The sequence below is a fragment of the Perognathus longimembris genome, chromosome 23 (assembly GCF_023159225.1).
Source record: "Perognathus longimembris pacificus isolate PPM17 chromosome 23, ASM2315922v1, whole genome shotgun sequence".
Taxonomy (NCBI): domain Eukaryota; kingdom Metazoa; phylum Chordata; class Mammalia; order Rodentia; family Heteromyidae; genus Perognathus; species Perognathus longimembris.
The window spans coordinates 26,660,215-26,676,502 of record NC_063183.1 but is presented as its reverse complement, the minus strand read 5'-3'; the positions used below and the strand labels follow the sequence as shown (position 1 = coordinate 26,676,502).

Genomic DNA, 16,288 nt, shown 5'->3' with positions numbered 1-16,288 from the left:
TTGACTGTAATAATTTGTACTTGTATTTAAAAAGAATAAAACGTCAGCATTTACTTAGAATAAAGACAAATATTAACCTAGCAAGTTAAACTATGGTGCCTTCATATAATCATGAAAAACACATAGGTGAAATAAAAAGAAGTTCCCTATTTGCTATAGAGTGATGTCCAGGATACATGAAGTAAAAGAAGGTACAGAAAGTACATACAGTAACTGCCTTTTCTCTAAGAAAGGGGAGAGAGGAGATAATCACATGCTTCTTTACCCGTGTGTGTGTGTATGTGTGTGTACACGTGCGCACACCTATGTAGATTGGGATTGAACTCAGAGTCTTATGCATGCTTGGCAAGCAAATGCTCTAACACAGAGATGTATTCCCTGTCCTTTTTTTTCTCTTTGAGGCAGAATCTAGCTTAGGTTGGTCTTGAATTCCTAATCTACCTGCCTCTATCTCCTAAATGCTGAGATTACAGGCATGTGTACTATCAGGCTCAAATTGTTTAGATTTTTTTTAAACATAAAAGAAAATACAAGCCAGGTACTGGTGGCTCGTGCCTGTAAACCTAGCACCCAGGAGGCTGAGATCTAAAAATAATGGTTTGAAACCTGCCTGGGCTTTGGCCATGAGATTCTTGCCTCCAAAAGATACTCAGAAAAAGCCAGAAGTGGTGCTATGGCTCAAGTGGCAGAGTGCTAGAATTGTACAAAATCAACTCAGGGTCAGTGCCCAGGCCCAGGTCAAGTCCCAGGACTGCACGCGTGTGCGCACACACACACACACACACACACACACACACACACAAATGTAATTGGTTCTCTAAAGGGGAAAAGGAAAACAGAAAAAAACTAGAATTCTGTGAAAATACCCTGGTTTTACGGAATTTATTTCAAAATGTCAACCTTTTTTGTAATGTTAAGAGAAAATTCAATTTTTGTATGTGCAAACTTAAGGGAATGTTTATATCAACCATAAAGAACCATAAAGTCAAAAATGACTTTAAAACAAGAAATTTGCTGCCTATCTTTAGTGGAATATATCATAAACATAAAAATATCTGCCAAAAAGAGCTTAGTCATCATGTTGTTAGCAAACATACATTTGTATTCTTATTCTGAAATTATAACCATGCATATAAGATGATAGGCCAATGATATTAATTCCATAAGAACCCACACCTCCCATTCTAAGACACAAATCTGAAACACACACTTAAAATCTACATTTGAACTAAAAACTATAGTGTGATGCCTGGAATTCTCAGGTAACTGCATTCATTGACACAGCCTAGACATAATGACCACATCAAGAGTATTGTGTATTCTTGGGCCCAGCCTACAATCTCTAAACATTACTAAAAGGAGCAATTCTTTCTGGGCTAGGGGCAGGACATACATTACCAAACCAGAAATCATGAGAGCTATTAGCCAAAGGGGTCAGAAATTTGAAGAAGTTCCCAATGGTCATCAAATTATATTAAAACACTTAGGTTTTATTACAAATGCCTAAGTGCCTTATCTTAGCCACCCAAGACAATTTTATTTTTATTTCTCAAAGCTGAAAAGCAAATTTGGTAACAATTTTATTAATCTGAATAAAATGAAGTTCAGAAATTATCTAAAGACTACAAAGAAAAACTCATCAAATGGCTACCTTGATGTTCAGAATCTTCCCTTGGTGTTTGTTCCAGTAATGTGTCCAAGGCCCGAGTGTAATCTTTCATTACCCAGTAGGCAAGACTACGCAGAAAAGGGTCAGGATGTAATCGTTTGCAATTGAATCCTGAGCCATCCTTTTCACAACCCAAAATCTTCTGGTTCAAGATGGATATGTAAGTAGTAGAAGTTTCAAATTCAGATTCATATAAACGGGCAATAACCATGGCTAGCTGAATGTCTTCCATCTTTTCAAGACATACCTGCAAATTTTAAATAGTAGAAAGTGCTTATTTTATTGAATGGTATGAAAAATCCCACTGGCAATCTGAAACTATGTTTAGAAGCGGTTGGAAAAGTTCAAGAGGCTGCAACAGTGAAAGGCAGTTAAGTACATGGTAGAGAAAATTAAATAACAAGAAAAAGAAGAAAACGCCACAACTTATTAGCAGCTTCTAGCCTAGAAAGATCATTTATAAAATAGGCATAAAACAAAGTATGTTAGTATCTCAAACTTATGTCAGTTTGCAAAATTAACTACTTATGACATTTTTAGTTAATACATCAGTTCCTCTTAGTTCCTAAATATATCTTCATATAAACATCTTCATACTTTATGACTACAAAAGGACTTTTACTTAGCAAACAAGTATTAAATAGATCTTTAAAAGCCCATTTTCAATTGTAACTATGAATCCTGAAAACCTGAGGTCAGTCATACAACATAAGCAATTTGCAGTCAATCAACATTTCTCTTCTTCGCTTATCTTCAAAGCTAAATTTCCCATTTCAAAATGTGAAGATTTGTCATTTTAAAAACTATAAATATGCCTTAGATAACTCTAAAACTATTATAATTTTGAATTTACAACATTTTCACTGTTAGAGATTTCCTGCTTATTTATTTTTAATCTCATTTCCCCTCGCCTGTTGGGTTATTTATAATGCTAGTAAGTAACTTAATAGGGAGATACCATAAATAAAAACATTCATTACTCTCATGATCACCTGCCAGGATCACAAAAATGCAAAGCTTTATCTCCTTACATTCATTTTCTGGCACCTAAGACAAATATAGTAAAGAACAACATAAATCATTATTTTTGTGTCTTGTTTATAAATTTCATTTGGAAGAGAAAGAACTTAAAATAGCTGTTTTTCTGCACAGGATAAAGTTGTTATGACCTATGTTTTCCAAATGGCTCAGAATTACAAGATAGCTGATAAAACGATTTCATAAACCATATTCAGCATTCTTCATAGATACATACATTACCTTGATATGCACTGTGCCACATATAAAATTACACATCTCTCCTTAATTTACTCATAATTTCATCATCATGCCATTATTTGAGGTGTGGCAATTTCTACAACTATTATCTGTCCTTGCAAACATGACAAAAACTGCAATCTTGCAGTTTTTTTTATTAGCATGTCTTTTTATTGATTTACCTCGATGGCATCTTTCAATGAGCCAGCCAATAAGAAAAAAGCAGCAGATTGTTCGAAACGTTGTTTTCCAAGCAAAGAAAAAGCATTCTTCAAAGCAGCTTTACGCCACCTGTCTTCATTAAAGTTGTGGCTGAAAAACGTTGTCATTTTTTCATCATGTTGTGACCTAGGAACCAGAGTGATTTAAAATTAAAATATTTTGATTCTCTACAGAATGTGTGGAGATAGATAAAGTTCAAACCAAGTCAAATCTGAACACTGATATGTAAAACTGTCTGCAGCAATTCACTAGCATCACTAGTTTTGAAGAGTAGGTTTAGAAAATAAAATTCTTTGTGATAAAAATATAAAGCCTCAAATGATATCCAAAATTTCTTCTTTGCTCAGAAATGACTTGCCTAAGTTAATCCCTGTTGTTTCAATCTACAGTGAATGTCACTTTTCCAGGCTAAATTTTCCTAGTTCTTGCCTCAATCAGGTAAGGGAACTCCTGTTACATAGTTTCAGTTTCCTAAATTTAAACATGGAGATGCTAGCAGATTAATTATAGAATTGTTTGTGGAGATACCTATTATAGAGTCAGGACAGTAGGAGAGAGTCTGTTTTGTTCCTAGTAAGCTCAGCAATGTGCCTGTAACATATTTGGCATTTGTTCTTCATATGGATAAATTATTTTTGTTAGGAGAAGTTAAAAAAAAAGATGGAAAAGCTTAGTAACTTCAGTTTGTGAGGAAAAAGCAGTCTTTTCTGTCAAACCAAAGTGCCTCTGTCTTGTAAACTGGTATTTCCTAGAATTATTTATTTGCATTTTTTACTTCAATTTTAACTATTATCTGTACTGTTTGTGAGCAGTCAGCCACGTGAGGAATCTTGTGTCAAAGGAGTTAAACTGAAACTACCAGATGTGCTGCTTGTAACTAGCTAGCCATGTTAGGAAGATAAATCTTTATCAATGGAGTTAAAAGGAATAAGATCCACTTTCCACTGACCTCACCAACCTCCTCCAACTGTATCTGTCAGCCACCCTGTTCCCAGCCCACCATAATGAGAGGGAGAAAAACAAGTAAACTTTTGATAAGGATTAAAGAATAGCCTCCTTTCTAACTCTGGCAATCAATTGTACTTAGAATGTGAGCCTAACTCCTTGACAAGGACGGATAGTTTGAACTGAGATAAAAACCTAGCAGACTGCCCTGCCCAGTGTGCCTGCCTAGCTCTGGATAATATATTGCACCTTTTTGTGCCCAAGTAAATTACCTTGACGAGTCTCCTATATCTCTATGTTTCTATTCATTTCTGACACTGGGGAGTCGGTGTGTGTTTCTAACAAGGTGTAGGGATAATTTTCAACCATCTTTTCTACTAAGGAAAATACCTTATTACACAAATAAAAAGCATGAATATCTTTTACTTCCCAATGCTTTTTTTTCCTTGGAAGTTTTGGGGTTAACTCCAGGCCTCTATATTGCTAGGCAACACTTGAGCTACAGACCCAGTCCTTTTTGCCATTTTTTTATTGCTTTTTAAATTTAAAATTATCTCTAAATAGTCATACAAAGGGGTTTCAATTTAATGTCAATATGTGGGTATAATGAATCTTAATCAGTGTCCTCGTTCCATCATTCTGCCTCCCATCTTCCCCTAACTCTACCTATCCCCTCAAGTTATCTAGTTCCATTTTCATGTATGTTCAGTGACTCATGACTGATTTCACCCATCATTCCTCTCTCCGTTTGTCCACCCACCTCCTTCCCCTTTTTAGATCAGCTCTCAAGCTTTTGGCCAGCCTGGCCTCCAATCTTTGCTATTTCCTAAGTAGCTAGGATTACAAGTATGAGCCACTACACTACACTTGGCTTTCTATATGTTTTCTGTTTTGTTTTTAGTCGTTCTGGGGGCTGAACTCAGGGATTAATGCTTGCTAGGCAGATGATCGCTCTGCTACTAGGGCCATGCCCCAAGCCCTTTTCACTTTGGTTATTTTTGAGATAGAGTTTTACTCTTTACCGGAGCCACCCAAGCCCTCCTATTTATGCTTCCTACTATAGGAGGGATGACGGTATGCACCACTTCACCCACACTTTTTCTGTAGAGTTGCCCAGACTGATCTGGAACTGTGAACCTCCTTTATAGATGGGATGACAAGTATACACCTCTCTACTAAGCTTTTTACTGACTGAGATAGGATCTTGCAAACTTTTTTTTTTGCCAAGGCTGGCTCTGAACTTCAATCCTCCTGATTTCCATCTATAGAAGAACTAGGATCACAGGCATGAGTCATCAGCACCTGTCTTCAAATGTGTTAGCAAACTTAAAAAAAAAAAAAAAAAAGCTGAGTGCCAATGGGTCATACCTGTAATTCTAGGCTACTCAGGAGGCTGACATCTGAGGATTATGATTAGAAGCTAGCCCAAGCAGCAAAGTCCAAGAGACTCTCATCTCTAATTAACTATCAGAAAACTGGAAGTGGTACTGTAGCTCAAAGTGGTAGAGTGCTAAACTTGAGTGAAAAAGCTCAGGGACACCACCTAGGCCCTGAGTTCAAGTCCCAGGACCAAAAAAAAAAAACACAAACAAAAAAAAAACCCTCCTTTTATGTTAGTTTGGAAATATGTATCCTGCTCATTTTTATAGAGACAGGAACCAAGGCATAAAGAGGTAAATTGGCTTGTCCAAGCTCATACACCTAATCATTTTCACAATTAGGTTTGTTTTTTTTCTTTATTGTCAAAGTGAATTACAGAGGGGTTATAGTTTCATATGTAAGGCAGTGAGTATATTTCTTGTTCAACTTGTTACCTCCTCACAATTAGGTTTCTGATCTGACACACAATCCCTATCTACTAATCACGATGAGTGTTGAGGTAACTTACCTAAATAGACCCCACACCACTGCTTTCTTCTTCATGGAAAGGTAGAATAATGCAGCATCCAAGGCATCGTTGTTCCTTTGAAAAGAAGCTTTGGCAACCTAGTGGTGAATAAAATAGTATTCTAACTGACAAAATAATGACAATCAACAATTAATGCTTTCTAGCTATGTCTATGACTGGCTGAAACCACGGGAGTGGGAAATTTCCATGTGGTATAATACCACTATCTTTGCTATACAAACTAAATTTATAATATATCTATAAAATTACAGTATTTTCTCAATAGTTAAGGTATGTGTTAATTTAAGAAAACATAGCTGGGTGCCAATAACTCACATCTGTAATCCTACCTACTCAAGAAACTGAGATCTGAAGACTGTGGTCAAATCCAGCCTGGGCAAAAAAGTTCAAAAGATCATATCTCCAATTAACCAATAAAAAGCTAGGCTGGCAACATGGCTCAAGTGGTAGAGCTGTGAGCAGGAAAGGTGAGCAAGAACTTAAAACTTGGGCTGGGAATATGGCCTAGTGGCAAGAGTGCTTGCCTCATATACATGAAGCCCTTGGGTTGGATTCCTCAGCACCATATATATAGAAAACGGCCAGAAGTGGCGCTGTGGCTCAAGTGGCAGAGTGCTAGCCTTGAGCAAAAAAAAAAAAAAAGCAGCCAGGGACATTGTTCAGGCCCAGAGTCTAAGGCCCAGGACTGGCCAAAAAAAAAAAAAAACTTAAGACTTGGAGTTCAAGTCTGTACAAAAAATTAAAATATACTCTTCTGATACATTTCAGTCAAAATCTGGTAATGCTAAAGGGCCAATTCATTCTTTTTGGCATGTAATTAAAATACAGATGGTTCAAGATTATTTTGAAGGAGTTATAAATTTATTTTATTTTGCTTTATTTTAATGGTGCTGAGGATTGAATCAGAGCCTCATACATGCTAAGTATGTACTCTGGCCCTGAGCTATACCCCACAATCCATAGCTGTTAAAGTTTTAGTAAGTATGTAACTTTCCATGTATTATTCCTTTGAACATGGTAACATCCTTTGGGCCACAGAACTAAAATTACTAAAGTTGTACAGAATAAATCAATTCTGTAAGTTCAAAAATTAATAAGCCTCATTATTATATGTAATCATATTCTGAATACTATTACCATAAAGACCAAATCTTATTTCCCAATATGCTGAAGTGTATAGCAAAAAAAAATTACACCACATGGAAATTTTATAGAAGTCAAGTTTTTGTAATCTACAAAAAATTTCATTTAAAAAGTTTTCAAGATCTTGGGGCTGGAAATATGACCTAGTGGTAAAATGCACGCCTTGTATACATGAAGCCCTGGGTTCGATTCCCCAGCACCACATATAAAGAAAAAACCAGAAGTGGCTCTGTGGCTCAAGTGGCAGAGTGCTAGCCTTGAGCAAAAAGAAGCCAGGGACAATGCTCAGGCCCTGAGTTCAAGCCCCAGAACTGGCAAAAAAAAAAAAAAAAAAAGTTTTCAAGACCTTAATATATACAAACTATTTCTTCATAACATATTTTTCTGGAAGATAGTATCCTTTTTCCTTTAAGGCTGTTACCTTCTCTATGCATCTTCGAAGGGTGTTAATATTCCTCACCCACCAACCTATTCCCATAGCTCTTAACTCAGACCACTGAGGGTCCCCTCGCTGAATTGCTGGGATCATATTAATCAGTTCTTCCTCAGCCTCTGAATGAAATGCCCAAGCAAAATGGCAGGTGGACACACCTAAATAGAAAGCATGAATTAATAACCTTTGGAACTGCAACAATCTTTTGCATAGTTACATTCTGAAAAGAATTTTCAAAGGATAAAGGAAAAATAAAGTCTGTCATCATTAGGCATTTTGTACTATAAGGATACACAGGAAAATGTGAGTGGGTGCTAGGTGACAGGAAGGTATTAATGCTGTAGATTGGTATGCTATGACTCACCTACTGCTTGTATACAACCCGAACCCCTCCCTGCCCCCATGCTTCAATACTACCCAATACTAAACAAAAGTAGCACAAAGATTCAAACAACGAGAGACTAGATTACCTTGATGAAGTAGCTGTGCCCGGTATAAAGGAGGCAGAGATGTTAAAAGGCATGTGTGCAAGCGCATAGCTAACAAGTATCTCAAACCACACTCGTCTAAGGTGTCTCTTCCTGTAATTTCAAGCAGAAATATGTTTAATGAAAAAGAAATTCAATAGGCTACAAATTGATTTAAATGTTATAAAATAAACACTAAACTAATAACAATATACACAAAATAGCTATTTTTCATGTACTACTTTGTGCACACTTTAATATCTTTTTGTTTTGTTTTGTTTTTTCCAGTCCTGGGCTTGAACTCAGGGCCTGAGCACTGTCCCTGGCTTCTTTTTGTTCAAGGCTAGCACTCTGCCACTTGAGCCACAGCGCCACTTCTGGCTTTTTCTATATATGTGGTGCTGAGGAACTGAACCCAGGGCTTCATGTATATGAGGCAAGCTCTTTACCACTAGGCCATATTCCCAGCCCACACTTTAATATCTTTACAAAAAATCATGTAAATGTTCAAACTCCTAAGAAGGAAATGTTTTTGGAAAAATTAAATTACTCATTAGTACAGATAACAACAATAGTTACATTTACTTATAACAGATGAAAGAAATCTTGAAATCTGATAACATAGGCATTCTCTGTAGTAAATTATAATGCTTAAAAATATTTCTCATATGAATTGAGATAATACCTAAAGACAGGTGAGTTATATAACTTGTTAAAGTTAAATCATGTTACAAAAATTAAGCGCATAACACCATCTAGCTGTTTAGTTTTATGAAATAAAGTATTATCACTTGAAATTTGACTCTTCAAGCTAGTGTTACAGGTTAAACTGAACCTCAGCCTTGATTCCATACATTTACTTATGCAAATTTGATTCCACTTAGCCAAAAGTTGAAAGAACAGGAAACTTATTCATCCAAAACCATGCCCACTTCTGAGTAAAGCACTGCAGAAGTAGATAGTATCCAGCCAAACTGACAAATGAAGTAAAGAGTAGAATATTTTCCACAATCAAAAAAAGAAAACAAAAAAAAAACAAATTTTTCAATTGGCAAGCTTAAGTTCCACCTTATTTCCAATTACCTATATTCATTCATCCATTCATTCACCCAACAAATTTATAATCTACTACATGTAAATAGTACAATCTACTACAGTTTAAATACTGGGAAATGGGTAGTGAAAAAGGCAGAGTTAACACTTTTATGAAGGTTATGTTTTAGGACAAAGTGAGAAACAATAGATAAGTATATGAACATGATACTATGGAGGGAAATAAAGCAGCTGTACAAACAGTGACTGCTGAAATAAGAGTGATCTAATGTATACAGTGTGGCCAGGAAATAACTTCACAGAACAGTGAAATTTCAGCAGGAAATGGGCCATGTATAAATCTAAAGAATACTGCATGCAAAGGAAGTAATAAGTGCAAAGACCCAGAGAAAAGATAGCAAGGCAGTCAACGTAGGGAGTGGAACTGAGCACAGACCACTGAGGGCTTTGAAGACCATTGCAGAGACACTGGCTTTTATTTGAAAGTGACATGGGAAGCCAGTGGTGTAATACTGAGCAGAAGAGAATTCAGTATGATTTGGTTTCAAATGAATCATGGTTCCTATGTGAAGACTTGAGTTCCCATGAATAAATAAAGCAGTTGGGTCGGGCTGGGAATATGGCCTAGTGGCAAGAGTGCTTGCCTCATATACATGAAGCCTTGGGTTCAATTCCTCAGCACCACATATATAGAAAATGGCCAGAAGTGGCGCTGTGGCTCAAGTGGCAGAGTGCTTGAGCAAAAAGAAGCCAGGGACAGTGCGCAGGCCCTGAGTTCAAGGCCCAAGACTGGCCAAAATAAATAAATAAATAAATAAATAAATAAACAAAGCAGTTGGGGGGACTGAGTCAGTAACGAGGCAGGAGGCACTGTCACTTGAGCCAGGGCAGGAACTGCAGAGGTCATGGGAAATCACTCTAAACGTGACAGAATTTGCCAGTGGAATGGATATGAAAGATGAGAGAAAGCAGAACCAAGAATGCCTGTAAGTTGTCTCACCTGAACAAATGGAAGAACTGATTTACTTAGAATCCTTTTAACTTTAATAGATGTGCAACTCTTAATGTTTGAGCTTCCGTTTCTACCTGTGAAATGGAAACATTCATTCCTGCCTTATCTACTTGGTGAATGTCCACTGAACAGGCTGTTTTTATACTATCAGCCAGCCAATGATACTTTATATCATAATACTTAAACTACTTTTCATGGATTATAGCATGCCCAGTTTCTTAACATTTCAGGGTACAAACTCTGAAAATATGTTAAGTATGCAAAAAAAAGAAAGAATTCAGGTTATTCTGGGGCAAAATTTTGCTCTATTGTATACAACCTTGAAATTGTGAGGGTTTTAGTTTTTTTTCTTTTTTCTCCTTAACTAACATACAAAGTAGGTCAGAGGTAAAACGATCTAAGGTCTCTTGTTATTTTAGTCTGCAGAGAGGAAATATTGTGGATATATTGCAAAGCTGTAAACCTATAAAAGAGAGACTTTCAAACTGGCTTTGAGGAACATTTTTTCCCCCAAATTTGGAAATCTTTTGAACATTTAAAAAGAGGATGTGTCTAAAAGCAACAATTTTTCCACATATGAACCGTACACTTAATGCCCCTGATGAGCCATTTAATTTCCTAAGGACCAGTGTCCTCATCTATAAAATTAAATATAATAATAGTAACCTACCTACTAGAAGATTGTTATAATTAAATGAGATAAAGTACATAATGTGCCTGGCACACAGTAATTCTTCACTCTTCCACAATATTTATTGAATGAATGAATGAAAGATCAATTATTTTTTGGTTTCCTTTGCTAATGCCATTGTTTACAATCAACACCATTACCTTCAACTTTCTGCATAGGAGAGAATGAAATCCAGTTTCAGAAGACAGCCAAAATCTTTTTAGTTATAGAATGAGTTAGGCAAGATATATTCATTAAATGCTGAGAATGTCTTTCTTGAGAGAAGTTTTGTTAAAAAAAAATATGTAACAGTAAAAAGTTATTTGTATCTAGAGATGAGAAGTTAGTAATCTCAGCCCATGAGGTCTCTGTAAGTCTCATGATAACAAATGAGCCATTATTACCACTCAAAGAAGACTATCACAGGAATGAATCTGCTTAGAAAAAAAAAATATGACTTTGCTATAAGAACCCATATGAGCATGCACACACAGATTATCATAAATCTGTGGCATCATATGTACAAGTAATAGCTTGTTTTAATTGTCTTTCCTTTTACAACTAAGTATATCACAAAATAGTGACTGTCCATGAGGAAGGGCTTTTCCTTGCAAGATTTGAAAGAAAAAACACAATTGAACATGTGGATTATTATGCAGATTATACAACATTTCTAGTGGTAACTTTATGCATTTTTAGTGAGAGTACTTACCTGAGTAGTTCTTATCTCTGTTTTCATCAAGCTCAGTACTAGTAGTAGCCACTGTATCCGCCAGTGCAACAAGGAACATCTGCTCCAAGCGGGTAAGGCCTGGTAAACTCGAGTGCATAAGGTGACTTGAGAGTACCCTAGCATGTTCCTGGCCAAAGTAAGCTGGCCCATACTGAGAAAGATTTATTACTTTTGATTTACTTTCTCTCTTTTCTGGCTCTAAATCAATAATTTCATCCGTTGTTATATCCTGGATTTGAAACAGCTCTGAATAATGATCCTCTGGCTGGTTTTCAGTATGTTCTTCATAGCTCGGAGGCTTCTTCGTACTCTCTTCTGAAATTCTGTAGGATGTATCTTGGTCTGCAGCAAGTAATGCATGTAGTGGCAGTGGAGGAATAGAATCTATCTCGGTGTAATCTCGAGTACCATCTTTTCCTATGGTGACTGTATCTTTTGCTGTACTGCCACTTACACTAATGGTTCGAGAAAGATGTCGCTTAGTTCCTTCTCCAGCATCGGCATCTCTAACTATTGCAACTTCCCCGGCAATGCATTTTACTAAATGAGAAAGAATGGCTTTAGCCCTCCGAACTTTCCCTAAATCCATCAATTCCAACAACTGAGTTGGATGATACTGTGGGAGGGTAGGAGAAAGTGCATGGGCAGCCTCAAATAAACCACCATCTTGAACTACAGTTGGTGAGCAAAACACATCGTCAGCAATAGCTGTTCCTTCAGCAATGCTTTTTCTTGCCAACATGCTAGACTTAAAGGCAGAATGATCTTGAAATGTCTCTTCTGCACTGGGACTGTAGGCTTCTGTGTCCCCAAATTTCATAGCATGCTTCCACTGGGCATACACATGCATTTCACAATCCATTCCCACCACCAAGATCCCATCTCTTACCCAAGAGAGAGAAACAGGTAGTGAAGGTGTACCATCAACAGAGGACACCAAGTCTATAGATCTAAGAAGAACCCATCTTGACCTAACTCCCTGCTTAATACTACCACCTAGTGGCAATGTAATGACAGCTACACCATCCTTACTGCTGGTCTGCTCAGTTACAATTCCTGAAAGCCTCCCATACATAAAGATATTAGCACCAACCCCCACCGTGAGAATGTGGGAGCCATCTTCTTTTGACACCCAGTCTAAATGTACTAAGTGCTTGATATTTGGAATAAGATACCTATCCTTGCTTAAAAGTGCATCCGACTTGCTGTATACAAACAGATTACTGTCAACGCTAACCCGTGAGTCAAGTACACTCCCAACCTTTACCAAATCATCAAGATGAATAGTTTGTTCCAAAACCCATTCTGACCCTCCAGTGGATTCACATTCAAATATACAAACATGCATGGAAAATTCTTTAGAAACAAAACCATTGTGGTGCACAGGCTGCTTGTAAGCCACGGCAAGGCGACCTGTGTATGAACAGCTCACAGCAACTGGCCTTCCTACAATGCTCACTGTACTGCTGTTATCTTCTCCTTCATCGTTCATCAGGGGCCATCTCCTCCAACGATAGGTTTCTTTCCCATCACTTGAATTACACTGTGGGTTGGTTTCCATACAACATTTCCAGAAGCGTACTTTATTGTCAGAACAAGTTGTGACCACTAAATAAGGTGCAAGGCACACAGGATAGATTGAAGAAGAACTTAAATGGCCTAGAAAAAGAAAGAGTAGATTGTTACAATAATAGATCCACAAAATTAACATGCTAATCACCAAACTATGTAATGTGATCACTTAAAGCTATTATAAGCATCTTCAAAGTAATACAGCAGTCCCCTCCTTTAAAAACTATCCTTTATGTTGAGGGTGGTAGCTCAGGCCTGTAATCCTAGCTACTCAGGAGAATGAGATCTGAGGATCTGGTTTGAAGACAGCCCAAGCAGAAAAGTCCCTAAGACTCTTTATCTCCAAAAATCTGGACGTGGTACTGTGGTTCAAGTGGTAAAGTGCAAGCCTTGAGCAGAAAGAGGCTCAGGGACAGTGTCCAGGCCCTGAGTTCAAGCCCCAGGACTGGCAAAAAAACACCAAACAAACTATCCTTTATTAAATATCCACTGGCCAATGACTATGTAAATTTTGAAAGGCCTATTGGCAATATCAAAATATGCAATGATAATAAATATTTAGCTCAATTTTTAGGATAATTAAGTTTAAAAGGTGTAACTATTTAATTGATAAAAATCTCAAAAGTGAAGAAGCAACAAACCTTATTATAAAGTGTTAGCTGCCTTAGTGTATACATACCTTCACCATGACATGTTTCATTGGACTTTCATTCTATATATTTTATTACTTTGATCATAGATGCTTCAACAGTCATTACAATTTGCCCTTTGAAATCAGTCTACAAATAAACCAGATCCCAATTTACTCCTACTATCAAATCTTTTCCAGACAGCTACACAAATTAATAGATCTCACTCTTTTTACAGTGAGACTAAAAATAAGTCTTTTATATTACATGTCCCCCCAAAATATATGTCATCCCTGTTCAAATATACTTAATAAAGATGAGACATAGTTAGCAGAGTCTAGATGAAAGTCTTAGAAATATTTTTTAGAAAGAGCTTCAGTTGGACTGGAGGCATGCTCAACTGGTAGAGAGCCAGCCAAACAAGAGCATGAGGCCATATTCAAGCCCCAGTACCAGCATTAAAAAAAAGAGCTTCCATATTCATGTGTCAATGTATTTTCCTGAGAATTTGCCATCATAATATTCCAAAGTATACTTCTCATTAAATATTTACACCATTTTCTATCCAACTGATTACATTCATTACAAAATGATAACAAAGATATGTTGCTTAAGCAAATGTATCATTTCTAGAATATAAATTTTTATGTCAATGTAGAACATATTTCAGAAGATTCCATCTATTTTATCCCTCAGAGCTACAACTGCTCTGTCTTTAAGATCCTGTACCTGCTGAGGGTGTTGCTCTTATCACTTCAACTGCTTCTGGGAGATCCAGAGGTTGGCTATACACCAGTCGAGAACTCAGAATAAGTTTGCTAGCAGTCTGAAGATTGGCAATTGATGAAGAATGTGGCATGGGGCTCACACTAGGGGAGGTTTCTGGAGAAGACTCCACATTCTTCTGTCCAGGTACTGACAGTAGATTCTCAGATGAAACGCTGTCTGAAGATTTTGCTTTGAAAAGAAATTATCAAATTATGAGATACATAGCCATATAACTAGAATGATATTTTATTAATCTTTAAAGAATTATGGCTTGTTAGAAGGCAAGGTCAATTTTCAGACTTTTGCTTGGTTACCTTATAAAATAGCTATTTTTAAAACTATTACATTCCTTTTTAGCATGATTAATGATTTCACTGGAAACAGAGAGAAACTATAAGACCTTAGAGGTAGAAAGAAACCTTGAGCTATGCAGGCCAGTGTTAACCTTTAAAACACATTACATTTTGAGGAGTTGTGAAGTGGCTCAACTGAAGACAGAGAGCAGCCACCTAACAAGCACAAAGCCCTAAGTTCAAACCTCAGTATCACCACTGGGGGGGTGGGAAAAATTGCTTGAGAAATGTGGTAACACACAAATTCTAAGGCTAAAACCCCAAAGAAACCTATCATGTTGATTTGAGATAGATCCCAATAATTTGCAGTTTTCATATGCAGCAGAGGTATTTCTGAAAAGATGGTGCAGTTTCAAACTCAAGAGCAAAATGTAACAAGTTCATGATAAAAAAGGCAAAAGATCTAAAGAGATTCCTCCCCAAAGAAGATAAATGAAGGAGAAGTAGACATATGACATTAGGCCTCCTACAACATAATTTACCATTAGGGAGGGAAAATGGGGAAGTCTGCCCAAGGCAGGAGGCTTACACCTGTCATCCTGGCTACTCTGGAAGCTGGGTTCTGAGGATCATGGTTCAAAGCTACCTCGAGCAGGAAAATCCATGAGACTCATATCTCCAATTAAGCACCAAAAAAGCCAGAAGTGGAGCTATGGTTCAAGTGATAGAGCAAAAAAGCTCCAGGACCTGAATTCAAGCCCCAGGACTGGCTTAGAAAAAATAAAATTAAATAAATATGCATCTTATTATCTTTTTTTAGTGCAATTTGTGTAATCTGTTTTGTTTTTTTAATGTCAAGGTAAAGTACAGAGAAGTTACAGTTATATACATTAGGTAGTGAGTACATTCCTTGTCCAACTTGTTACCTCCTCCCTCATTTTTCTCCAACCTTCCCTCCTCCCCAGTACCCCCAGCTGTACAGTTAGTTTACAACATATTGTCTTGTAAGTATTGCTATTGCATTGGTTTGCCTTTTACCCTTTGTCTCGCCATTTTAATGTTCCCCTTCCCTTACTTAATTCAGATAGACATACATCAAATACCCAGTGTACCAGAGTCAAATACAGTGACAACAAGGGGCTAAATCATAGGAAAGATGGACAGAAGAAAAAAGAAATAATTTCACATAGTACATTGAAAATAACATCAATGATAAACCACTTGTTTCCATATTATCTTGAATAATGGTTTGGCAGAGGCTTATTTCAATTCAGCAACTCAATTTATAATTCATCATAACTTTATTTGTGAGACAAAAGACAAGGGGTGAACCAATCCAACAGTGATACTCACAAGGCACTATGTTAGAAATGAACTTTACAACTTGGGGGGAAGGGGAATCAGGGTGGAGGGAAAATGGGAGAAAAAGAGGGAGGGGGCAACACTGCTCAACAAGAAATATATTCATTACCTTACTATGTAACTGTAACCCCTCAGTATATCACCTTTACAA

At 36.9% G+C, this 16,288-nt stretch overlaps 1 protein-coding gene across 2 annotated transcripts in view; it reads right to left on the bottom strand.

Annotated features, from left to right (window-relative positions):
• Dmxl2 (Dmx like 2) overlaps positions 1 to 16,288 on the bottom strand; it is a 98,695-nt gene that overhangs the window by 28,170 nt on the left and 54,237 nt on the right. For both annotated transcript variants that reach the window (XM_048332139.1, XM_048332140.1), the window contains exons 17-23: positions 14,444 to 14,671; positions 11,493 to 13,172; positions 8,049 to 8,159; positions 7,567 to 7,736; positions 5,982 to 6,079; positions 3,109 to 3,274; positions 1,652 to 1,916 (exon numbers count right to left, since the gene is read on the bottom strand). In XM_048332139.1, the coding sequence (XP_048188096.1) occupies positions 1,652 to 1,916; positions 3,109 to 3,274; positions 5,982 to 6,079; positions 7,567 to 7,736; positions 8,049 to 8,159; positions 11,493 to 13,172; positions 14,444 to 14,671 (2,718 nt within the window). The remainder of the gene's footprint in view (positions 1 to 1,651; positions 1,917 to 3,108; positions 3,275 to 5,981; positions 6,080 to 7,566; positions 7,737 to 8,048; positions 8,160 to 11,492; positions 13,173 to 14,443; positions 14,672 to 16,288) is intronic.